Genomic DNA, 26,261 nt, shown 5'->3' on the forward strand with positions numbered 1-26,261 from the left:
CACAAACAATGAATCATGGAACACTTCATCTAGAACTAATGATGTAATGTATGGGGATTAACATAAGAATAAAAAAAAAATTCAAAAAAAAAAAAAAAAAGAATATACCAAAAAAAAAAAAAGAACAGTTGTGACTTGCCGAAGGCTGTAGAGTTAGAGTAGGCCTAATAATTCATAATTCCATATTCTTTCATATCAATATTTTACTGTCCCCCTACTCACCAGGGTAGCTCATCAAAAATTATGCCATTAGGGTGATGAGTAAAGATGTGGACTTGTGTGAGGTGGGTTAGAGCACTTCTCCACAATCTTTTTCACATTATGGCGTACATAAAAAATGGTGATTGTCTTGTTCATTGACATAAACTGCTCACAGCCAAAAGCCTGGCTTCCTGGAGGGCTGGAGGATCAATTTGCCAGGCATACCATCAAGGTACATGCATTCTGGTTAGGAAGCTGTGAGTGAGTTAGAATACTTTGTCCCAAAGGAAGCAATGGATCTGGATTATCATTTGAGAGGAGACAGTCCAGAATGGGGGGAGGAAGGCAGAGTGAGGAAAGATAGAGTTGGGAATAGGTAAGATAAAAGAATTTTAGATAGACCAGAGGGATTGAGATGAGAATCAAGAGATAATGCCAGGAAAAATTTGGAGTACTCATTTGGTTCATCTTTTTGCTCTCAGAATTGTTCCAGAACCAGGGACTATGGCTATGTTTCTTCATACCCAGCCAGGCTACCCGATTCATCTAGATGTGATTGTGTACTGTTATATTTGAACATGATGGTAACATAATGGGAAAGAGGTTTGGGAAAGATCATGGCAGTATGGACTTGATTGGGAGAAACTATAGATAGAAGACCAATGTAGTGTTTTATAATTCATCGCGAACTGAAGGGATTATTTACAATTTATTGTGGATCTGCTGTGTGCCAGGCACTGGGTTAAGCTTTCTGTTTTCTATCTTACTCTTCATGGTTATTGTGGAAGGTGGATATTACTACCTGCAGTTTCAAAAGTGAAGTTTAGAAAGGTTAAATTGCTTGGGGTCAATAAGTGGTAGATTGTAGAGCTTCTACTCATTCCCAAAGAAGCTGCTGAAGAAATCCCGGCACTGGAGGCCACAGTTAGAAAATACTGTTCTCTTGCTCTATTGTCTATGACTATCATGTAGAGGTGTTGAGTCTGAGTCTCGAGTTAAAAAGAATTGTTAGGATTTTATGACAAATTAGGTGTATACCAGGAATTAGCTAAACTGTGAGGTTTAAGGCATAGTTCACAAGACTGCCCTCACTTCTGACACCAACTGCATATTTGGGGGTTTCCTAGAACCATGCTCAGATTTGATAGCTTATCAAAAGGACTCAGTGAATTCACTGAAAGCTGTCATATGCATGCAGTTTATTCCTGGGAAAGTACACAGATTAAAATTGATTAAAAGAAGAGATGCAAAGGGCAGAGTCTGGGAGCGTTCCAAAACAAAGCTTTTGCTCTCCTTAGGACATGTTACTCTCCCAGCCTATATGTATGACAGAATGCATTGAGTATTGAAAACTAGGGAACTTTTTACTGGGGCTTCATTACATAGTCATGATTGACTATTGATTGCCCTCATGATTGATTTCCGTCTTTAGGCTGGCTAATACTAATGTGATCCAAAGCCCCTACCCTAAAACATACAGTTGGTCTTTCTGGTGTGGCCAGCCCCCAACTTAAGACTACAGAGTGTATATCCCCCAACTCCCAGCCCCTAAACAAAAACAGGCCGGTCAGGTATGATATAGGTTAACCTTCCAGAATCTGAGGGTAAAGCCCAGACTTTTCTTTGGGCAATGCCAAACTCTTTAACTATATAGGAGGGGCTAAGGAGAAGGAAGAGACAAAGCTGACATCAAAATTATAAATCTAGGTCCTGGTCTAGACCTTTGAAACCACTGAAAACAAAGAGCCACTTGAAGTGGAAATCTGTTCAGTTCAGTTTCTGACATTTTTGGCTTGTTTTTAGCATCTTTCTGAATTTCCAAGAGGAAGAAATTGGTAGGTATAAAGATGGTGAGCAGACAGGGTTGAAAGTATGGAGTAGGACATCATCTGCTTATCTCCCTGCAGATTGAAGTAAAGACATCAGGGTGGTAAGGAGACAACATGTTCTTGAGGTCTGTAGACTTGTATTTATTTGGCTCAGAATTGACCATTTATTCCACACTTGATCTTAAGCAACTTATGCATATATATATATATTTGATCTCTCAGCCTCAGTGTTTTTTTTGTTTTGTTTTGTTTTTTGTCTTAAGATGGGTGTACTACAAATATGTACTTTGCAGGAGTCTACTTTTCAGAATTGGTTGAAAAATAAAAGATGGAAATACTTTTGTAAACTATAAAGCTCTAAAAACAAATACTATTTTAATTCAATGTAGAAGGAGGAGTTTCAAGAGACCCAGGAATAAGCCTTCAGGTATGCTCAGGAAAAGGTAGTAAAGGGAAGAAGAAACAACGATTTGTGGGGAAATTAGTAACTTCAAGATGAAAGTGTTTTCTATTAATGATAATCAAGAATCTTAATTCCAGATGGCAGGAAAGATATAGAGAAGTAATTGAAAAGAGTTTTAAATTCAATTGGGGTGGGATTTTTGTGGCTCATTGATTTATTTTTTATTATTAGGGGCCATTTTTTCCCTAGAACAAAAGCCATCGTTCTTTTTTTTTTTTTTAGCTTAATATTGAGGTATAACTGACAATAAACTGCACATATTTAAATTGTGCTGTTTTGACATATGTTTACACCTGTGAAACCATCACTAAAATCATGATAATGAGCATATCCATCACCCCCCGAAGTTTCCTTTTGTTCCTTTGTAAACCCCCATTGCCATTCCCCCATCCTGTTCTGCTCTCCTCCCTCCCTGGCCAAAACCTGTGATCTGCTTTCTTTTCCTTTAATACCTTCCAATATATACGCTTTTTGTCTGTTTTTTTGTTGTTGTTTTGTTTTACTTAGCATCTACCCATTGATGGATACATGTGTGAGAATCATTGTACAGAAAGAAGTCACATCACTTAGGGGTTAATTGTATGTCACGTGCGGAAGACTAGAAATGAGTTCAGAATAACTTGGAAGATCTTTAAGGCAGAATTATATCATTGTCTCATGCTGTGGAAGTTGGATGCTGTCTGTTTATATTTAATAGTTATTCTTTGGGAGTTAGGTGATGTCCAATTCTACTTGTTTTACCTATTAGTTATTTTTATGGGCTTCTAATATTGATATTAAGCCTTGCAGGAGCTTTAATAACTCAAACCTGATTTGTCAGCAAATAGAGAAGGGATCCATTTCTCTAAGGCATTTAATGTTAACCATATGCGTAGACATCAGTGTGTAAAACTAAGATGCAAATTTATCAATTCATTGTGAAAAATAAAGTCTTTCTTTATAGATTCTCTGGAAAGTCCAGTGCTAATCAGAAGATTGCTTGGTCAGTCAGCATTCACCACATTGTGAATTTAAGTGTTTTAAATGTTTAGATAATGACTTTCCACCAGAGTAAGGATCTTTGTGGGTGTATCCTTTTCTCTAAAAAGATTTGATATGCCTGGCATGTGTTTCATTATTATCATCACAGTGAAAGAATGACTTGATTCCCCCCGCCCTTTTTTCAGTCTTTCTTAAGAAAAAGTTCAAATCCTTCCCTTTTTATCTTGCACTGCCTTTCAGTTAATACTTTGAAATACCTTTGGAAAGAAAAAGGTAATTTGTAATATTGTTGACTTAAACCAATACTATTTGAATTCACTCCAGATTTGTTCTTTGTTGAGGTTCTTTAAATCAGTATAGCAAAACACAAAATAATCTCCAAAACTTTTCTGGAATCTTTCCAAATAGGTTTACTTAAGTACCACTGAATTGATTAATATTTGTATTAGTTTCCTGGTACTATTGTAACAAATTACCACAAACTGGGTGGGTTAAAGCAACAGAAAATTATTGTCTTACAGTTATGAAGGCCAGAAGTCTGAAACTAATATGTCAGTAGTATTGGTTCCTTCTGGACTCCTTGAGGGAGAAACTACCCCATGCCTTTCTCCTACTTTCTGATGGCTGCTGGTAAATCTTTGGTGTACTTTGGCATGTGGATTCATCATTGTAGTCTTTGCCTCCTTCATATGACCTTCTCCTTTGTGTATCTCTGTGTCTCTGCATCTCACATGTACTTCTCCTTTCTTTTATGAGTCATTAGACTTAGGGCCCACCCTAAATCCAGGATGGTGTCATTAAGATCCTTAATTTAAGGATTTGCAATTACCTTTATTTCCAAATAAGGACACATTCAAAGGTACCAGGGTTAGGAATTGGGCATATATTTTAGGGGGATACAGTTCCACCCATTACAATCTTATTAAGTCATAATAGTAATAAACAACTAGCCTTCATAGGGTATACTCTGTGCCAGAAGTTACGTGACCCTTACTCATTTAATTCTCCAAACAAACCAAAAGATAGGTTTGAGTCTTACTTTTTTGCTGCCTTTTGCTTTTAAACAGTTAGGTCTTGTCACTATTTCTGGCCCAATTCTTTTTGAATTCAAAATCTACTTCTTCAGAGACTCTTAGGCCTCGATGAATGCTTGACAGCAGGATCAGTTTATCATTAAATCATTCTGGGTATTACCAGTTCTAAAATTCAGCCCTTCAAGTTTATTAGATGAAGGAAAAGACTTCTAAGGTTGATCATGAGTCAGGAGAGGGGGGAAAAGGTAGCTCTTTCTATTTTTGTATTTCTTACCCTTGGAGAAAATATGGAAATTCATATGTATTCATGAACCATAAATTTTCTATGCATTTTAATATTATGAGCATTATGGAGCAGTACTCTGAGGGCTTGTTGGGCCAGTCTAGGTGGGGGAAATGTTTAAAAGGTGGCGCACTTGAGGTCCTTTATCTTAATTTATTCATTTGAAACCTTTCTCTTTCTCTTTCATTCTAGCAGAAATTTCCCAAGTCTGGGATTTTGGGCTCTGACCTGGTTAGAAAATGGAAAATGCCATAAAGGAGCTAAGAAGGAGAGAGAAGTGAGAAGAGTAAAGGAGCTAGAGGAGGTCTCATTTCAGTGTTTTGTGTGCATTCATGTTAGGCAAGGATATATGTTTTTGAGAGAATGTTTGGACTAGTGTAGCTCTAAGGCTGCCACATAAAAATTCAGGCCAGAAAGGATAAAAAATGGCATTTCTTTAGGAATATCCCATTACCTCCATATGACTACCTGATACTGAAATCTGTGCCATTTTTTTTTTGTCCTCCAAAGAATTCTCTCTAATTCAAGTTCAAAGTGAAGTAGTTTGTTTTAGTCAGGGGCCTTTAACAAAACTGTGTTAAGCTAACAAGAATGCTGATCTCATTTTTTTTTCCAGATCTTATCCATGTTTTATATCTTCAGATGAAATTATATTTATAAACAGAATAAATTATTCTTTGTGCTTATAAAATAGGAGCCTACAACATGATAACCAGTTATTACACTGCTAGAAATAACATGGGGTTAGGTCATAGTTCCTGAAAATCATGACAGAGTTTGCCTGCAGCACTATGAGTCATTAGTTCAGAAACCCCAAATCAGTGTATATTTATAATCTTTGCTTTTTTATGGATGAAACCATTGAAATTCTGATAATTTGAGAAATAATGTAATTGACATAGTGTCTGCATCTTGCTCATGATAATTCCCCCCCCCTATCTCTTCAGCTTCGTTTGGCATCTCCTCCTTGCTGTCTACCAGGGACATTGACCTTTTAATACCTCAAAATGATTACACTCTGTTCTGGGCCCTGGTAAACACTACTTCTCTCCCTGGACTCCTGTCTAGTCTTTTTTCATCTGGCTCACCCTTTTAGGATAAATGTTACTACTTCAGGCAAGCCTTTTAAACTCCTTGGATTAAGCAAGTCCTTCTCTTTCTATACTCTTACTTTTCCACTACAGTACTGTCAATTTATAAATAAATAACTTGGCGACAGGAGATAGGCCTTTTTTGTTCACCACTGTGACCCCTAGTAAGTAGTGATAGCTCAGTAAGTATTTATTGAATTGATGAATTCAGGCATGATATTTGCATCCCTCGATTCCCATATTATTATGTATACCTTATTTTTGTCTTTCACTCAAGTAAAATGTTAATTTTTTTTTTTTTTCTTCCCAAGAGCTTGGCTGAATTGGAAGTATTATGTACTCATCTCTACATAGGGACTGATCTTACACAAAGAATAGAGGCTGAGAAAGCACTCCTGGAACTTATTGACAGCCCAGAATGTCTCAGCAAGTGTCAACTTTTATTAGAACAAGGAACAGTAAGTATTTGATAACAGCGATTAACCATGAAAGATCAGTAGATACATGTCAGTGTTAATGAACTTGTGTAGGTTAGCAATGATAATTGATAGATATTATGCATGTCTTTTTGTTATAGTTTACTTCACTGTCAAAGAGATTAATCATAGAAAGAATTGGAAAATCTGGAGAGCAAACTTTAGAAGAGAGCCCAAGAGGTAGAAATAGGCGTGAATTGAAATAGTTTCTTCATTCGTCTTGACCCCTTTTGATGTCTCATATCAGTGGTGGGCAAAGTTGTATTTTTAGAAAGTTGACTAAGAGCTTTTTTTTTTTTAAAAAAATTCAGGTAAGAGAGGCAGGTTGTAATTAACTCTAAAACATGAAGGAATGGTTCACAGGAATGCTGATTACCCCTTGCCTGCCTCCCTTCTAGAGATACTTAGCCATTCACTCAGTAGTCATGTAGCAAATACTTAAATGTAAAACCAGGTATAGTACTACCTACTTGCTTTATGTACATGCATTAAAATAACTCATAGTTTAGTTGAAGAGGCATAAATGTGTAAAAAATAGCTGTAAAATGATAGGGTATTGCTACAGTAGGAGACTGTAGGGGCTAGAGCAGAGGTCAACAAACTTTTTTTGTAAAGGGCCAGATTGTAAAGATTTCAGACTTTGCAGGCCAAGAGGCTAAATCAAGGATATTTTGTAGGTACATCTCTAAGAAGAGAGAAAACAAATTTCCATAAAGTTTTGTTGATGAAACTTAAAAGTATAATAATTGAGTACAGTTTTTTTGAAATACAGATCTAATAGTCAAAAGAATGAAACTGTTCTTTTGGAGATAACATTTGACTTAACTGGGGTTCAAAGTTAATATTTCTGTCATCCATGTTGATTGTAAATGTTCATGTGTTAATACTCATCTGTAATGAGATTTTTTTATATTTTATCTTTGAAAATGTCTTTTCACATAGATAGATATTGCCAAATATTGATATCAATCCATAAGATATGATTTTAATTAAGCATATTCATCACTTAGAAGGCATTTATAGAATTCTGTTGAAACTTCTCTTGATGTTTGCCTTTCAGAATGTCATTACATTGCAGATTAATCACATCCATTGAAGGTTAGGTGGAAGCTCCTCAGTTACTCAGTTAAATGGATTTTAAAATACGGAAATTTCCTTTGCACTTGTATCAGGGTCTGAAAAATGCTGCTGGAAGTGTAGTTTGAGCTCAGAAAATATACTCAGGGATAGAGATCTTACTATTTGTTTTAACTTTTGATAGTGTGGAAAGTGTATAAAGCAGCTTACTACTAGTTGTGATCGAAAAAGTGTTAGTTATTATTGAAATGACTTTACTGAATTATAAGTTTTGTAATGTAAGTACTAAGCACTCGTTTGCCTTTTAGGCAATTTTGTAACTTCAGGTTGAATTCATTAAATTACATTATCAAGTCTGCAGCAAAAGCTAATTTTAAAAGCCTTTTAGCGTGCAACAATAGTGGTTCTTCTCAGAAAAATTTCAGTCTCAGCCCCGAGCTAAAAAAAAATTGCGATAAAACTTTACTACTGCTAAGCTTTGAACTACGGTGTGGTGGGGCAAGTCAGGACTTTCAGCTTATATTTCTGACAGAAATTCACAGAACTGAAGATAAGTTCACAAAAGTGAATTGAAGTCTACTATTAACACCACTGATTCATTAACACATAGTAGACTCAAATAATTTACTACAGAGTATCTACTGATGAAGAACAGAATGAATAACCATAGGTGTGAGACTCTTACATTTTTATAAGCTTTGTAAATTTGTACAACTAAGCCCTTTTCTGTTCCATATATTTTTACCACCACTTGTGACACATCTTAGCAGATACTGCTTCAGGTTGTACACAATTAGTGTTTTCTCAACTTCTTTGAAAATATTTCTGGCCTGAAGTTCCACATAGACTCTTCATAGAGGTCTTCAGTCACTTCAGACTTAGCGTTGACTTCTGGAATAAATGGATAATATTGGTAACAGAATAGGCAGAATTAGCACATCTGTCAGCTCGTTAGGAACTAAAGAGAACCTCCAAATCATTTGCCTTGTTTGAAATTGACTTTTGATGTTGCTCTCATGTCTTCAGCTGTTTGAGCATTGTTCTCATTGAAAGGCGAGTAGTTTGAGGTTTATCTTCTCTGCATATATAATTTCGCTACTACAATAAAGTAATGGTGATTTTAGTTAATTCTCCATTGGTAAATGACTTTCCTTGCTTGGCTAACAAACAAGTCTCTTCAGAACTTTGGTCTCAGTCCCATTTTATTTTTGTGAGGAAATTCCACTGAGATGAGATACTCTTCTAATTTTCTACTTTTTCTGACTGTTGATTTCCTGTGAGTTAGGAACATTGTCATGAATACTTAGTCTGATATTGTCAACATATATTATAGTCTTTTAGGACAGCTGTAGGGCCATTGCATAAAGAGCACATTGCTCTGCTATCTAATTCAATAACAACAATTCAAACTCAACTGGGCCTTAAAAGTTAGATACTTGAAATCTGCTTTTATCTTGTTTTGACATGATGGTTATGCACTGGTAATGATCAAAGGTACATGTCATGGCAATACCCATGGCACTCTAGGTGCTGTGGAATTATAACTATATTATTGCAATATATAATGCATTCAGCAGCAGGAGGCAATGAGTGCCACATACAGTCTGTCTCAACTATTCAACTCTGCTGTCATAGCACGAAAGCAGCCATCGACAATATATAAATGAATGATCATGGCTATGTTTTGTGTTTATTTATGGACACTGAAATTTGGATTTCATATATTTTTCACATATCACAAAATATTATTTTAATTTTTCCCCCGACTGTTTAAAATAGTAAAAACCATTCATACCCCACGGACCTTGCAAAAACAGATAGGATTTGATCCACGGGCCTTAGTTTGCTGACATCTAGTCAAGAGAAAAAAAAGAAAGAAGGACAATTTTACAAGAAATTACTGGAGGTATAGTGGATAACTGGACCAAATTTTGATGAATTGAGTATACTATTAAGTTAAGACAATTTGTGGCCAAAGAGGATACAATACAGTAAGACATGGATCTGAAGGAGTGGGGAGGTCAAGGTGGGAAAGGCATTCAGAGGGGCTAAAAGACAAGCTATTGTGATCAGACGATAGTGAAGAGTGGAACCAGGTGAATTGGAAGAGATAATCAGAGGCCAGAACATGCAGGACTGTGTAGACATGGTAAGAGTATTTTATTTGAACTTGCTCAAAATAATTTTTTTCTCTCAATTATTTGCTGCTGTGTGAAAAAGTGACCTACACCTTCCTCAATGACTGAACCCTTATGAGAGATTGTATACATATATGTGTATATTTGTATATATACTTTATTCATTGTAAATCTGCCAGCTTGGAAAACCAGGAAAATTTCCATTATTGCTTAGGAAAAGTTCCTGTCAGTGTTTTGATGATTCTAATTTCATTTGTGATAATAATAAATAAAATTTATTATTCTTTACAGACATCCTATGCTCAGCTCCTTGCAGCAACATGTCTTTCAAAACTTGTTAGCCGAGTCAGTCCTTTGCCAGTTGAACAGAGGGTAGATATCAGTAAGTGGTTTATTATGCTTTTTTATAAAATTGCACTTTATTTTTTATTGAAGTATAGTTGACACACAATGTTACATTATTTAACATTGTACTTCAAAATAATTTTTTCCTTTTAAATATGTTAAACTGTTAACAGGGATACAAGTTATTTAAAATTCTGTTATTTTTTGAAGATGAGTTGTCAGGTCTCCTTTACCCATCTAGTGATGAACAGTGATGTGTTATACAACAATGTATAATCAAAAAAGCATTTGTTTAGTTTAATAATAAATAATAACTAGCATTTTATTGTGTGTACTGTTGGTAAGATTTGTACTATCTCATTTTATCCACCACATTTATGAAGTGGGTGCTCTTATTATCCTCATTTTATAAATGAGGAAATTAGATTTGATAGGCTCTGTAGTGTGCCCAAGATCACACAGCTCAGAAGTAGAGCTGTGATTCAAATCCAAACAATCTGTGTGGATTTTATGCTCTTAGCCGTTGTCTTAACTTCATTTGCAACTGAATGATAGGAAAGAAGTCAACTCTCCCATTTATTTCTCAGGATGCTATACAAAATCATTTGGGATGCATGTCAAATCAGAAGCAGGTTCCTACTTATTAGGAAGATAATGTGTATATGGAAGAATAATATTTGGAACTTAGTGTAGTTGGAAAACTGATTCTATGAAGTAGCAGTATATTTTTCAGAAATAATGTATTTTAAGATTTGTGTGTGTGTGTATCTGTGTATGTATGTGTTTGCTTTTCATATGGACAGAAGTCTAATAATTGAGCTATGGGATTTTTTTTTCAGTTATCTTTGTTCATAGTAGAAATGAACTGTTGATTCATATAAGCTCTCCAGCCTCAAGGTTCACATTATTTGTATTTGTGTATCAGAAGAGTTAAAATGTGTATGTATGATGGATTTTAAGCCTGATTTTTGAACGATCAAATCACACAATGACATGTCATTTGCCTCATATATTTGACTAATACTTTTCTTTAAGGACCCAGAATCATAGACTGCAGAAAGCCTAGAGGAGGATTTATCCATGTGTTCATGGACTTGTGTGCTTAAGGAAGCAAAACAAATTTACAGTTTTAAAAATTAGAGTCCAAACATTATAAAACTAACACATAAAACGTCGTGATTTTATTTGACTTATGTATACACACACACACACACACTTTAAATAGATTTTATTTTTTTAGAGCAGTTTTAAAATTGAGCAGAGTTTTCATACCCTCTGTCCCCCACACATGTATAGCCTCCTCCATTATTAGTGTCCTGCACCAGAGGTACATTAGATATAATTGATGAACCTACATTGACACATGATAATTACCCAAAGTCCATAGTTTATATTAGGGTTCGCTCTTGGTATTATGCATTCTCTGGGTTGCATAAATGTATAAGGACATATATCCCCCATTATAATAGTCTACAGAATAGTTTCATTACCCCCAAAAAATCCTCTCTGTGCCACCTATTCATCCCTCCCTCCCCTCTAACCTCTGACAACCATTGATCTTTTTACTGCTTGCATAGTTTTGCCTTTTCCAGAATGCCATGTGGTTGGACTCATACAATGTGTAGCCTTTTCAGATTGGCTTCTTTTACTTAGTAATATGCATTTAACCTTCTCCCATGTCTTTTCATGGCTTGGTAGCTCGTTTCTTTTTAGCACTAAATGATATGCTATTGTCTGGATGTACTGCAATTTATTCGTTCACCTACTTGATTTCTTCCACATTTTGGCAATTATGAATAAAGCTTAAAGCAGATTTTTGTGTGGACGTAAGTTCAACTCGTTTGGGTAAATACTAAGGAGAGTGATTGCTAGATTGTATGGTAAGAGTGTGTTTAATTCTGTAAAGAATCATCATGCTGTCTTCCAGAGTGGCTGTACCATTTTGCATTCCCATCTGCAATGAATGAGAGTTCCTGTTGCTCCACGTTCTTGCTAACATTTGGTATTTTCAATGTTTTGAATTTGGGCTGTTCTAGTAGGTGTGTAGTAGTATCTTACTGTTTTAATTTGCAGTTCCCTGATGACATATGATTGAACATCTTTTCATTCGTTTATTTACCATCTGTATATTTTCTTTGATGATGTGTCTAAGTCTTTTGCCCATTTTTAAATCAGGTTGTTTTCTTATTGTTGAGTTTTAAGTTTTTGTATATTTTAGATAGCAGTCCTTTATCAGATTAGTCTTTTGCAAAGATTTTTCTTCCAGTCTGTGGCTTGTCTTCTCATTCTCTTGATGTTTCTCCCAGAGCAAAAGTTTTACATTTTAACTGAGTCCAAATTATCACTGTTTTTTTCATGGAGTGTGCCTTTGTTGTGTGCAAAAAGTCATTGCAAACCCAAGATGATCTAGGTTTTTTTCCTGTGTTGTCTTCTAGGAGTTTTTATAGTTTTGTGCTTTACATTTAGGATTGTGATCCATTTCGAGTTGATTTTTGTGAAGAGTGTAAGGTCTGTGTCTAGATTCGTTTATTTGCATGTGGGTGTCCAGTTGTTCTGGCACCATTTGTTGAAAAGACTGTCTTCATTCTTTTTTGCCTTTGTCAAAGATTAGTTGACTGTATTCATGTGTGTCTTTTTCTGGGCTCTCCGCTCTGTTCCATTGAGCTATTTGTTCTTTCACCAGTACCGCACTGTCTTGAGTGCTGTAGCTTTATAATAAATCTTGAAGCTGGGTAGTATCAGACCTCCAGCTTTGTTCTTCTCCTTCAGTATTGTGGTGGGTATTCTAGGTCATTTGCCTCTCTGTGTAAACTTTAGAATCAGCTTGTAAATGTTTACAAAATAACTTACTGGGATTTTGATTTGGATTGTGTTGAATCTACAGATCAGGTTGGGAAGAACCGACAGCTTGACAATGTTGAGCCGTCTTACCCATGAACATGGAATCTCTCTCCATTTATTTAGTTCTTCTTTGGTTTCATCCATCAGCTTTAGGTTTTTTGTAACATTCTTTTTCAAGTTGAGAAAGTTCCCCTCGGTTCCTAGTCTGCTGAGAGTTTTTATTATAAATGGCCATTGGATTTTGTTAAATGCTTTTTCTGCATCTAATAATATGATCATGTGATTTTTCTTCTTTCCTCTCTTGATAACATTAATGGATTTTCAAATGTTGAACTAGACTTGCATAACCTGGGAGAAATCCCACTTGGTTGGGGTATATAATTCTTTTTATGCATTGTTGGATTCAATGTGCTAATAATTTGTTGAGGATTTTTCTTTATGTTGATGAGAGATATTGGTCTGTAGTTTCTTATCTTGATAACATCTTTGTCTGGTTTTGTTATTAGGATAGTGCTGGCCTCATAGAGTTGGTTAGAAGGAATTCTCTTGCTTCTGTCTTCTGGAAGAGATTGAAGATAATTGATATAATTTCTTCCTTAAATGTTGGTAGGACCCACCAGTGAACCCATCAGGGCCTGGTGCAGAATAATTACTGATTCAGTTTATTTAAAAGATATAGGCCTATTGTCAGATGGCCTATTTGACTTATTTTTTTAAATAAATACTTAAATAAAAAGAGGAACATGCTTTAAAGGAAATTTGGAAAAAAGAAACGTAGAAACTTAGAAAACAATTCCAAGCAACAAATGATGTGTTCCCTTTATGAGTTTCTTTGGTTTAACCTACTGCTCTTATTCCTGCAAGTAGATTAGAATGTTTGTCATGACGTGTCTGACATGTCAGTAGAATAATTGGCATGTCAGTTAAAGTAATGATCCCAGGTCCCTGGTATGGAGCCTCTCCTTTCCTCTCTCTCTTCCTCTCAAATAAATAAAATCTTTTAAAAAAAGATTTAATTTTTTTATTTGCATAACTATATAATCTTGTTGTTAATAAAAATTAAGGTTGAGTTATGAGAATTTTTTTTTTTAATGTCAAGAATCTCACTACAGCTATTTCCATTAAAGCTATTTTTAGTTAAATATTGAGGTATTTACCTTTTCTTCACTCTTTACCCTAATGGCATGTTGGCCTTTGGGGCCAAAGTAGAAATGGAATCTTTTCCTTTTTAAAAATTTGTTTCCTTTATTTTCCTGTTAGACTTCTGACATATTTGTTACCAGTTATTCAATCCACTAGGAAGCTCATAGCTGACTTTGCTACCCACTTTTAACGATCTTGGTGTATCTACTTTGTTCCAAGTTTTAATTTACTATTCTGTTCGTACTTTTCCTAACTTATATACTTATTTTATCATACTGTACTATATGTATCTTTTATGCCACTTACAGTCAGTTTTGCTATAGTAAGATATATGCATCCATACAGTTAGTTTTGCTATAGTAAGATATATGCATCTGTAGAAGTGACGGTGCTATGCATTGTTATGCAATAAAATCATAGGGTTCATGAGAGAAATGGGATATGGAAATAAAACTCAGACACTTCATCAGTGACACATTAAAAAAAAAGAAATGTAATAAAAGGTTTAGTAGAGTTTTACACATTTTAAATGGTTAAGAAATACTTAAATAGTAGAATAAATAAGCATTTAATCTTGAAGAAGACCTGAATTTTGTTTTTGGGTGTAGACTTCAGAAGGGTTGCAGTTTGTGAGTTATAATGAAGTGATGGAAGGAAGGTGATCTGAAATAGTTTGGAAAAGTATAAAACCAGATAAGGATGCATGAGGCTGATAACACATAGGGTGAACCTGAGATAGTTACTAGATGTTTGAGGTCTATGCATCCTGTATATGGTTTGCTTCATTTGGCCTGGTTGCAGTTTTCTGTATTCACATGGCAGTTTTTTCTACATGAAATCATGCAAAAACAAAAGTGACATTCTCATTATACTCAAATTATCCCCTAATATATAAATTGAATCGGAGCAAATTTCCTTTTTCCCAGTAAGGCTTGTAGCAAAAATGACTATTTAAATAAGTATATATCTTAGAGAAAGGGATTAACTTTTTGTCAAAGAATGTGTAATTACCAGCTGTTTTTCTTCACATGATTCACATTATGTTACTGAAAAGTTCAAATGATCACAGAATATTTTCTTACAGGAAACTACATTCTTAATTATGTGGCATCACAACCCAAGCTGGTACCCTTTGTTATCCAAGCTCTAATTCAAGTCATTGCTAAAATCACTAAACTGGGATGGTTTGAGGTTCAGAAAGACCAGTTTGTCTTCAGAGAAATTATTGCTGATGTGAAGAAGTTCCTTCAGGTAAGAAGGCATTATTACATTATTAGAACATCACTAGTTGGTTTTTTTTGTTTGTTTGTTTAGAAAACTTTTCTTAAAGCTGTATGGTTTGTTCTGTGACTACCAGTACCATATTAATTATGACTTATTGTTTATCCTCTGGGATAGAAGAATGAACATTAAAGAATGAACATTAAAATGTTAGAAAATACACAAAAGTTAGAAAATTTCAAAAATACATATTCTGTCCTTTCTAACATGCATGTCTATGTACTACATATATACAAAATGGATCTAATATTTTTCATGTATTATGTGATGTAATGCTCATTACATCTCTGTGAAGTGAATCTCATTTGCAAATGAGAAAACTGAGGCTTAGGGGAAAGTTAGGTGAATTGCATAAAGTTGCACAGTGACCTAGTAAAGCATAGAGCAAGCACTTCAGCAAGTTTTCTAACTTAAGAGATACATATATTTAACTGTTGCATTAGACCATGTTGACTATGCTAGTTTCTCAAGGATATTTTTAACTTAAATGATTCAAGTTATAGCATATGCACATTTAACCTACGCAAATTCAGGTATTTGAACTGCAAAAAATAAGAAAAATAAGCAAGAGAACAGTCATATACATTGAGCTGGTGATTCCACTTGCCATTCTACAGAATATTCTATGTCCTGAGGTATGATGTGGCAAACTTAAATCTGCTATTTCCAGTCTCTGCATGCCTCTTAGGATGACCATCTTGCCTTGCTCAGTGTGATTCAGATATTTAAAGATACATATTTTTTCATACAGACGTTATCCCTAATTGCAAAAAAAAAAAAAAGCACTTTAGCCGGTGCTGTGCTGTAGAAGCAGTGATCTATTACAGTTTTTTGTTTTTTGTTTTAAGATTTTATTTGTTTTTTTGACAGAGAGAGATACAGTGAGAGAGGGAACACAAGCAGGGGGAGTGGGAGAGAGAGAAGCAGGCTTCCTGCGGAGCAAGGAGCCTGATGTGGGGCTCGGTCCCAGGACCCTGGGATCATGACCTGAGCCGAAGGCAGACACTTAACGACTGAGCCACCCAGGCACCCCTCTATTACAGTTTTTGAGGAAAAGCTGGCAGTTTGGATTGAGAGATGGTTCAGTATTGGTTTATTGGCAATTAGAGGCAATTTGGACTTTCTGAGATTTTATCTCTTATGCAGCAAATCCCTGTGTAAGATGTAACTCTACCGTGTAGTGCAAGTCTAGAAACCTCAGAATATGAAACACTAGACAATGCTGCTTCTCTTTTATTCATATTGTTAAAACCCTGGCTAACAAATACTTGGTCATCTAAAACTTCATAAGGAATAAATGTATTTTTAGCCCTGAGGAGAGCAGCCCTGGGGTGGTGGGAGAGTTTATGCAGAGACAAATGACTTCTTCACTCCAGAGTTTGGCTAACAAAATAGCAACCCTCTCTTGTCATTTACTAAGATCACACACAGCTCATCAAGAATCATTAGTGTAGGCAAGAATAGACTTCAGAGTTTTTTTTAAAAATAAAATTAAGGTTGAAAACTGAATGGAATGAAGTCATTCTTGTTGGTTAACATTTCTTAAGCTCTCTTTCCAGTGACTGGTAAGTTGAACTTAAGTTGAGCTTTAGTGTGTTTTTGTCAATTTCGGAAAACCAGAAGAAACAAAATGTATTGTCTTCAAAGTGTATCAAAGTATCACAAAAATAAGCACTTGCTTTCTGGGTATGACTTAACCTAACTGAGTCATGAGAAAGGCAACTGACTTTAATGTTTAAGTACTCAAATGTAGTACCACGTGCTTCTTTTGGGTATTAGCAGCTTCTGTGAATTTTGTACTAAAAATTACTTTAAATTTGCTAAATCTTTAATGGCCTGAAGTTTTGTACATCTTCTTTTCTCTGTTATTGCAGTCTTACTGCTGCCACACTACAAACATTGATGGGCTTCCTTTCTACATACATACCCAGGAGAGCCTCCTGTCATCCATGGCAGTGCTATCCAATTTACTGATTCACAACAAGATAAGGAGCAGAACGTAAATCAAAGTGGTGCTTCCTTCACTGAGGAAGACTTGCTATGAAAAAAATGCCAGCTGAACTAAGTGTACTTAGTAGGGACTTAGCTGGCTTATAGTCTTGTGCAAACTCTTTTATCTCCTCGGTCGTGAGCCAGTACCAATCCATTCTGAGATTAGCATTGAGTTTGCAGACGACCAGCAGGTGGTCAGGGAGCAGCACTTTGAGGAGCATTGACCTGGTGTACTCAGAGGATGGATGCTTCAGTAACAGGAAATCTGTAGCTCAGTTCAAACAGTTGAGAGTGTTGAGAACGGCCATAAGGAATTAAAATGCAAAAATTATGGAATGTGTCTTTTGTTTATTTTTTTATCCTAAGATAATAAATAGAAGAAATGACCAACTATAAAATTAAGACATGAAAAATTTGTAGTCTCTATTAGTGTTTCTTTTTATGATTACACTATAATTGAATGTTACTTTATTTTTTTAAAAGATTTATTTGAGAGGGAGCATGAGCACGTGGGTGGGGGAGGGGCAGAGGGAGAGAGAGAATCCCAGGGAGACTGTGCTGAGCACTGAGCCTGATATGGGGCTCGATCTTATGACCCTGAGATCATGACCTGAGCTGAAATCAAGAGTCAGACACTCAACTGACTGAGCTACCCAGGCACCCCTGGATGTTACATTTTTAATTTTTATACTTCTAGTGTGATTTTGCAATAGGGTGATTTGTTAGTAACGGTGAATGTAAAATCTGAATTTTGATTTGAAGGAAGTTTTTGAGATTAAATTAAAACATTATATTGGGGCGCCTGGGTGGCTCAGTTGTTAAGCGTCTGCCTTCGGCTCAGGTCATGATCCCAGGGTCCTGGGATCGAGCCCCGCATCGGGCTCCTTGCTCGGCAGGAAGCCTGCTTCTCTCTCTCCCACTTACCCTGCTTTTGTTCTCTCTCTGGCTGTCTCTCCCTGTCAAATAAATAAATAAAATCTTTAAAAAAAAACCAAAAAACATTATAGAGGCTATGAAACTGTATACCATATTGATAGTCATGTATTTATTTACCCCGGTGCATTGGGCACTTTAGATGCCTTCATTTTAGATACCCTAATAAATGCATACACATGCACTATTAAATAATATTAAAAGGGCCTAAGTGATATAATGTGATATTAGATTGAGGGATTTAGATTCGTTCCTAAGCAATTTATTATTTATTGAGTTCAGCTCTAAGCAAATTTATAGAACTAAAAAGCATTTTTTGTTCATTCTTATGCATAGTCTCATGAAAAGTATTAAACTCTTGTATTTTAAGATTTAGTTTATTATAAATCCTAGGTGCTATAAACATTTTGTAGACTATTGTGCAGTTCTAAGGTAGGTGAGCTTTTTTCCCACACCACTCTGTGTGTACCTAAATTTATCCTTCAAAAAATGAACTTGGCATTATTTTTGTAGACCTCATAATAATTTTTCCACATATTTTAGTAGATACATTATTAAGAATATGTGATGTTTCGGTATTTAATTATTTGTTTACACATCAAGAACCAATAATATGTCTCTACTTAGGGTACACTTGGTTGTTTTCTCCATAGGGTACTGTGGAGCACTGCGTAATAGGAGTCATAATCCTTTCCGAGTTGACTCAGGAAATGAACCTGGTAAGGCTTCCATCTAATAGTGACGTGAAGTTTGCTAAGTAATGTTGAATTCTTTCATATAAAATGTTTGTGTGGCATAAAACTGAATAATCAAGTCTTTTGTGTATTTTATTGGTGGGATAATTGGGTTTTGGAACACTTACTGTTATTGAAAGTAATAGCAATAGTGTAAAGTACTAAAAGGAAGAGGGAATTGGACATGGTCCTTTCTCCATGACAATTGGTGAAGTGTCCTTTTATCCTTTCTATATAGTAATACACTAGCCATAAGAAATAAATTATATGAAGAGAAACAAACCTTTATTTGCTTACAAATAATAAAAGACAAGCAGGTGAATGGATTCTCAACAATGGGTACACAGCAGGACTCCTCAAAGAACAGGCCCCTTGGCACTTGGCCACTTGCTAGCATGGATTTTCACTCTGTACAAGGAGAGTTTCCAGAAGCTATGCTTCCCCCAAACAGTGCTTTTATGAGCTCAGCAACTGAACACATTGTCACCTGTTTCTGTTCACTTTTGTACTTATCATGGTTCTAAACAGAACAAAAGCAGAAGTTGGGTTCTGTGTGGGACAATGTTTAAAGGGGAATAAAGGCAGTGTTTATATTTTAAAACTGTTGTCATGTTGAGTAGTCTGCATTTGTGCATATGTGTGTGTGTGTATAAATATGAAGAGCTTACATACCCGGGACTACTTGCCAACTCCCTTTGGAGTGTCAGTATAGTTCCTGTGCATAAAAAAAATCACCCAAAATAAGTGTTTCCAGCTTGTGTTCAGTCAGGAATTAGAGAATGTTTCTAGTTTTATTGGATGGTTTTCTTAAATTTAAAGTGATCCCTTACTTTATCACAGACCTCACTCCCTGACTCCTCCACCCCAGAGTATGTAAAGATTTCTCGCCTTATGGTTGTCTACCAGTATCCATTTGTCCCAGAAAGGAACCAGTTTAGAATTGTGCGTTTCATTTATTTGACATGTTTTATTAGTCTCCATCGATCTGGAAAAATTCCTCAATCTTTCCCTCACTTTTCATGACCGTAACATTTGTGAAAATTACAGGCCAGTTTTGTGAAATGTCCCTCAATTTGGGATTGTCTGATGTTTCTTTATTATTAGATTCAGATTATGCATATTGGTTATGAATATCACAGAAATGATACTGTGGTCTTCTCATTGTCTCCCGTCAGGAAGCACATGATTTGATTTGTTACAGTACTAATGATGTTTACTTTGGTTACTTGATGAAGATGGTCTCCACCAGGCTTCTCTTAATTGTAGATTTATTTTTTCTCCTTTATAAATAATAACTATTTAAGACTGAAAATACCCATTCCTCATCAGACTTGCAATTTATTCATTTATTATTTATTTATTATTTATGTCAGTATGGATTGCTGGCTTCTTTTTTAATAGATTATAATTTGTTACTAACATTATATTTTGATGCTCACATTTTGCCGGATTTGGCCAGTAGGAAACCTTTCAGGCTAGCTTCCATGTCCATTTGACACTCACTGGTCTTTGAATATTTTCTTACTTTTTGGCACAAGATGGTCTAGGCTTATCTTGTATATAACCAAGTGCTTTTGAAAAAAGCTTCAAGGTCTGAAGTGTGATTTTGGTTTTGTATGGTAAAAAATATATGGCTTTTGTGGACACATTTTACTTAGTCTAATTTTATGGCATTTATAGTTTGAACAAGCATTTGGTAAGTACTTCTGAACCAGGCAGCAGGGAGATCTACAATGCATAGTGAAAATCAAATACTATTATTGTTAAATGTGAGCCAGGTAAATTCATGTAATGTCAATAACAAGATGTGTTTTTTAAGAAAAACATCTAAACTTGAGGTTTCCTAAAAGAGTATTATATGCTATCTTGTTTTTTTCAAAGCCAAGTCTATTGTTTCTACTGTTCCTGGAGGATATTCAATATAAAATCATCAAGAAGTAAAATATCCTTTATCTACATTATAGAGGAATAGGTATACAGTAGACAATAGATGCACAGTTCCTCTTCTCAAAAAACTGGATATCAATGAGTAAAACAAGTAAAATAAGCAGGTAGGCCTTGAAGATAACTGAAATAAGACCTGGATTTCTTTTTAGCTCTATTGCTCACTACTTTGGACAAACTTTTGAACGTCTTTAAACTTACAGACTTACTGTCTGAAAAGTGAGAATGACACCTTCCAGGATCTTACTAAGATTAGATAAGCTACTAGCTCAGGGCCTAGCATGTACAAGTGCTCCGTTAAGAGGTTCTTCTGTTCGTGTTGTAGATGTGTAGAGAGGTTGGTCTAAGTTCATATGCCTGTAAACTTTAATTTTCATATGTAAGAAGAGGATAATATATTTCTCATGGGTTATTTTAAGAAGTGAAATAATATGTGATGAGTACTTCATAAATCACAATTGCAATCCTGTATGCTATTATTAATTTGTATTAAGGAAAAGTTTTTATATATTGAGGGAGATACTATGAGAGAGACAGACTGAAGTTTGATTTAAAAGGGAAGAATGCTGGAAATGCTAATTTGAATCTTACATATTGGTTACAGATTCCAGTAACTACTTTCTATAATCACTTCTGTTATGTTTCATGTTTCTATAAGTAAATGCGACATTTAAGTATAGTCTAAATTGTATGATGGAGCTTAGGAAGTATCAGATAATCAATTTTGAACTCACTGCTTTTTCTTAAATATATAAGCATTAACAAAGAAAATGGTTTATTTTCTCCTTCCAAATAGCAAAAGGAATGCTATAGCAACTGTAGCCCATGGTGTTAAAAGTCATTTGGGTATCAGACTTCAGCTTTGTTTGCTGTTCGCTGCTGATAAATGGAAGTATTAATGGCATTAATAGTATAGTTTTGACCATATCACATTTTAGATTAGAGGCTCAAGAACTACTCTTCATAAATTTATTCTTAACAGTTATCAATCAATAACTAATATTCAGAGGGAATGTACTATTGCTTATATAATAAGATTTCTGGTTATTTATTATTTCTACCTTGGTTTCTTTTTAAAACACTGAGGATATGTGAACCAATGAAATTTCTGGTATAGAAATATTACTTTTGTATGAAGAATTTTTCTGTAATTGATTATTAACTCATTCTCAGAGAGTTTAGAATTTGAAGATTATTTTAGGGATTCTTGTTTTACAGGAGGAATCTGAGGAACAGGGAAGTTGTTAATTGCCTAATGTGAAATGGTACATGGTACAGGAGTTGATAGTCTTAGGATCCACCTATGATTTTATAATGTGTTCATATTGCCTCTGAAAGTATGATCAGTTCTGGTTTTTAATTTTGGGATTGGTATAGTTAGGAAGAGCAGTGAATTGAAACAATCCAGAAACTTGGGTTCTGCCAGTGGGTCTGACATTAACTCTTTGAGTAACATTAAACAAGGCACTTATCCCAGTAGATTTTTAAAAGCTCGCTTAACTCTGGACTTGATGCTTCTTTAATCGTTACTTCCATTCCTTTTCTTAGTAAATTTTTGCTTTGCTATTTGCTAAGTCTGGTTAAATAAATTCATCTTGGTCTTTTTAGGTTGATTATTCTAGACCTTCAGCAAAACACAGGAAAATAGCTACCTCATTTCGTGACAGTTCTCTCAAAGACATTTTAGTGCTAGCATGCTCTCTTCTAAAAGAGGTAAGTTATTTAATAATTCAGTATCCTACTTAGAGTATTTAGGAAATTTTAAGTTTCAAAATAATTTCAAATGAATCTCCCTTCTCTAACCCCCATTCTGCCTTTTAAAGAGTTATTGTGAACAATCTTAATTTAAGTACAGTAGATTTCCATAAGTCTGTAAGAGGTTCCAAAAAATTCACTTTTATTTACCAGAGATATAATAAAACAAAATCCAAAGGGAATTCAGTAACTCATCTTTAAGTAGTAGTTTCATTGCCTTCCTGCTACTACTATAGATTATTTATTACAGAAGCTAATTGAGACTTAGTTTCTTTATTTTAATGGAATGCAGATGAACAATGAAATGACAGTAAGTTTTCCTAATTCATCAATTATCAATATTCATAGGTGAGCCAAGACAGTTAACTTTAATAATTTCTTTGGGAAATAATATTTTCCCATTTGCAACTTGGTGACCTATTGAACATTAGGGATAATACAATTAATAATTATATTGTGTTTGCTTGTAATATAGGGATTCCATCATGCTGTTCAAGCTTTTTAATTGGCGTAGTATAGCATTTCCTAAAGTATGTTCCACTAAGTACGGTTTCTAATTATTTCAGTTCTCTGGTATAGTTAGGAACAGGTTAACTGCCGCAGTGGGCCAAGTTAAGGCCAATAAAGACCCTCTATTATTTTTTAAATTTTCCTTTTGTATGGAAAATTTTAACATATGCAAAAGAAGGTGGAAGAGTATAATGAAGTCCCTTGGACCCATCAACCAGTTAAGCAGTAACTACTCATGACCAGTCTCTTTTCATCTCTGTACTTTTCAAACAACTCTTTCTTTTTGTGTTATTCTTGAAGCAGAATCCCAAACTTCATATCACTTCCTCTACAGATATTTCACAATGTGTCTTTAGGAGATAATAATCTATTCTGATTGTGTCAGAATGGACATTTTGTGGGGGGCGGAGGGGGTGTGTGGTCAGGATTGTTCTCTAGAAGTTTGTGAGTGTCCTCCTTCATTCAGACAGCTCTGACAACCTTTGTTAACTGAATATGGATCATTTACAAATAAAGTTCCCCCACTTGAAGAATATTATATTTTCAGCTTGTTCTAAGCAGCCTTTGAGCTAATAAATCCAATAGATTTATACATTTGTGCTGAGTAAAATATTTGTCCTAAAGTTACTTTTTTTAACTTTAGAAGATGACCTATAATTTGCAGTCAAGTATCAAAGGTCTTATTCTCATCTTAGAAAATAAAATTTGAAAATAGCCTATTGTAGATTTTTGTTGATAGTGATTTTACAACTTTTTCTAATATATACAACAACATAACTTTGCAAACTTCGTAATTCTAATTTAGCATTGAAGAATAATTTAGTGAAGTGAAAATTTGTTTATTGACATATTTCATAATGTTTTATTTGACTTTCAACTTTTTTCAGGTATTGGCCAAACCTTTAAATCTTCAGGATGAAGGTCAACAAAATCTAGTAATGCAGGTCTTGAAACTGGTCCTCAACTGCCTTAACTTTGACTTCATTGGCAGTTCAGCAGACGAATCTGCAGATGATCTTTGCACAGTGCAGATTCCAACAACCTGGAGAACAAGTAAGAAGAAAGTTTAGTGTGATGGATGGTTAGAGTAAAAGGCACAGAATTAATATGGTTGTCATATGTGCAGTTACCTCTAGTTTTTGCTGGGTAATCAAGAAATTCAAAAAGATTTGTAACACGAGGTAGCTGCTGATACCTAGTATTGAAATCTGCTTTCCTTCATATCATGGGAGCTTCCATATTTTGATATTGGAAAATAGGAAATATAGTTCTAGAGTTAGGGGGAAAACAGGTTTGGGAGGGAAAATGAAGAGTTCTGTTTTGAAAGTTTCAGATAAATAGAGTGGGAGGGGATATAACACTGACCGAAAACATACTTTTCAAAGTTAGAAAGAGAATGAATTAGAGTAACTGACTTAGCAGAGCAGAATTGCAACTTACTTTCTTACAGAGAAGGATACCAAGAAGAAAAGCAAGCTGATTTGCTCTCACACATTTCAGAAAGATGATGCACTAGGGTATTGCTGCAGTCAGAGGTGAGGTAAGGAATAGGGCTGAAAGGGCTTGGTAAAAAAGTCTGTATTCTGCCCAAAGTCCCCAGGATCTTCTCTACCACCTGTGCCTTTTCTCTTCTCTTCCCTTGTGCCCTTCCCTCTTACTTCCCAATACCAGACCTTTTTGTCCTCGAGAAATTGAACTGGATATCTAGGGATATCAGATATAGTAGGGAAATACCACAGATTTTGTGAAAACTTCTGATATAGAAATCAGAGATTAAAACAAACAAAAGGGACTTAGTATGCTTAGTATCATGATGAATACATGAGCCAACACATGCAATAAAAATTACACAGACTACCCATACACACACACAGACACACACCCATACATACACATGAGTGCATGTAAAAATGGGAAATATGAATAAGATTGATGGATTTTATCAGTGTGATTTCCTGATTGTGATATTGTACTGTAGTTTTGCAAGAATTTACCATTGGAGGAAACTAAGTAATGGGTGCATGGGGTCTCTTTGTATTATTTCTTGCAACTGCATATGCATGTATAATTATCTCAAGAAGCTTTTTTTTTTTTTTTTTTTTAAGGGAGGGTTTAGTAGAAACAGAGACAAAGTGAAAAGTAGAAGTAATCTTCAAAAAAGTATAGTTAATATCCCCAGGGAGATAAGAAAAGGTAACACATCCCTGAAACAAGAATAGGATATTGTTTTGTTTTTTAAGATTTATTTATTTGAGAGAGAGAGAACGAGCTCGTGGTGGGGAGGGGTAAAGGGAGAAGGAGAAGAGAAAATCTCAAGCAGACTCCCCACCAAGCGTGGAGCCCTACATGAGGCTCGATCTCATGACACTGAGATCATGATCTGAGCCAAAATCAAGTCAGACACTTAATCAGCTGGACCACACAGGTGTCCCAGAATAAGATATTGTTTTAAAAAAAAAGTTCAGAGAGTGTTCCAAATATAAAAGACAGTTGCCAGATAAAACATTTAATAAAAGAGTTGGAAGGTAAAGTTAAGGAAATGTCCCAGAAAGTAGAATAAAAAAGCAAGAAGAGATTTGATAGGAGAAAAAAATACAAGAATATTAAAGCATGAAATTAGGAGAGCTGGGCATCTGACTACTAGGAGTTTGAGAAAGAGGATAGAAAAAAACAGAAGAAAATTTGCAAACAAATAACACTTTCTCAGCCCTGAGACATAAAATTTCAGATTGAAAGATCCCATCAAGTGCACATAGTAATGAATGAAAAAAATAAATACTAAGCTTCATAATCATAATCACTTCAGAGTAATACTGATAAGAGGAAGATCCTCAAATCTACCAGAAAGGAGAAGTAAATCACCTACAAAGGATTGGGGTCAAGAATGGTATTAGAGTTCTCAGCATCAGTACTGGAAGCTAGAAGACAATGGAGTAGTATCCCCAAACTTCTGAAGGGTAATAATTTTCAAACTAGACTGAAATTATCAAGCATAAGGTAGAATTAAGACATTTTCAGACATGCCCATCCTCCTGGAATTTATCCCTTTATGTGCTTGCTCTCACAAAGTTACTTGATACAAAAACCATGGCAGATAAGGGGTTTGTGAAAAGGAAGGTTCAACACAAAATGGCAGTGAACAGACACATAAAAAGAAATCATTATATAACAAATTTAGGAACAATCAGTCCCAAGTTGAAGGCTTTAGGA

The 26,261-nt window shown here is 35.1% G+C and overlaps 1 protein-coding gene across 8 annotated transcripts in view; it reads left to right on the plus strand.

Annotated features, from left to right (window-relative positions):
• Window positions 1-26,261, plus strand: part of RANBP17 (RAN binding protein 17) — a 310,785-nt gene that overhangs the window by 2,842 nt on the left and 281,682 nt on the right. For 7 of the 8 annotated variants that reach the window (XR_014146975.1, XM_081826302.1, XM_081826303.1 and 4 more), the window contains exons 2-7: window positions 6,194-6,340; window positions 9,865-9,955; window positions 14,987-15,153; window positions 18,762-18,827; window positions 22,395-22,499; window positions 23,939-24,104. Coding sequence is in view for 7 of the 8 variants with exons in the window: in XM_081826302.1 (XP_081682428.1) it covers window positions 6,194-6,340; window positions 9,865-9,955; window positions 14,987-15,153; window positions 18,762-18,827; window positions 22,395-22,499; window positions 23,939-24,104 (742 nt within the window). In the remaining variant the exon portion in view is untranslated. The remainder of the gene's footprint in view (window positions 1-6,193; window positions 6,341-9,864; window positions 9,956-14,986; window positions 15,154-18,761; window positions 18,828-22,394; window positions 22,500-23,938; window positions 24,105-26,261) is intronic. The other variant, XM_081826305.1, reaches the window with a different exon arrangement.

The sequence above is a fragment of the Leptonychotes weddellii genome, chromosome 7 (assembly GCF_054177405.1).
Source record: "Leptonychotes weddellii isolate Sample4059 chromosome 7, ASM5417740v2, whole genome shotgun sequence".
NCBI lineage: Eukaryota > Metazoa > Chordata > Mammalia > Carnivora > Phocidae > Leptonychotes > Leptonychotes weddellii.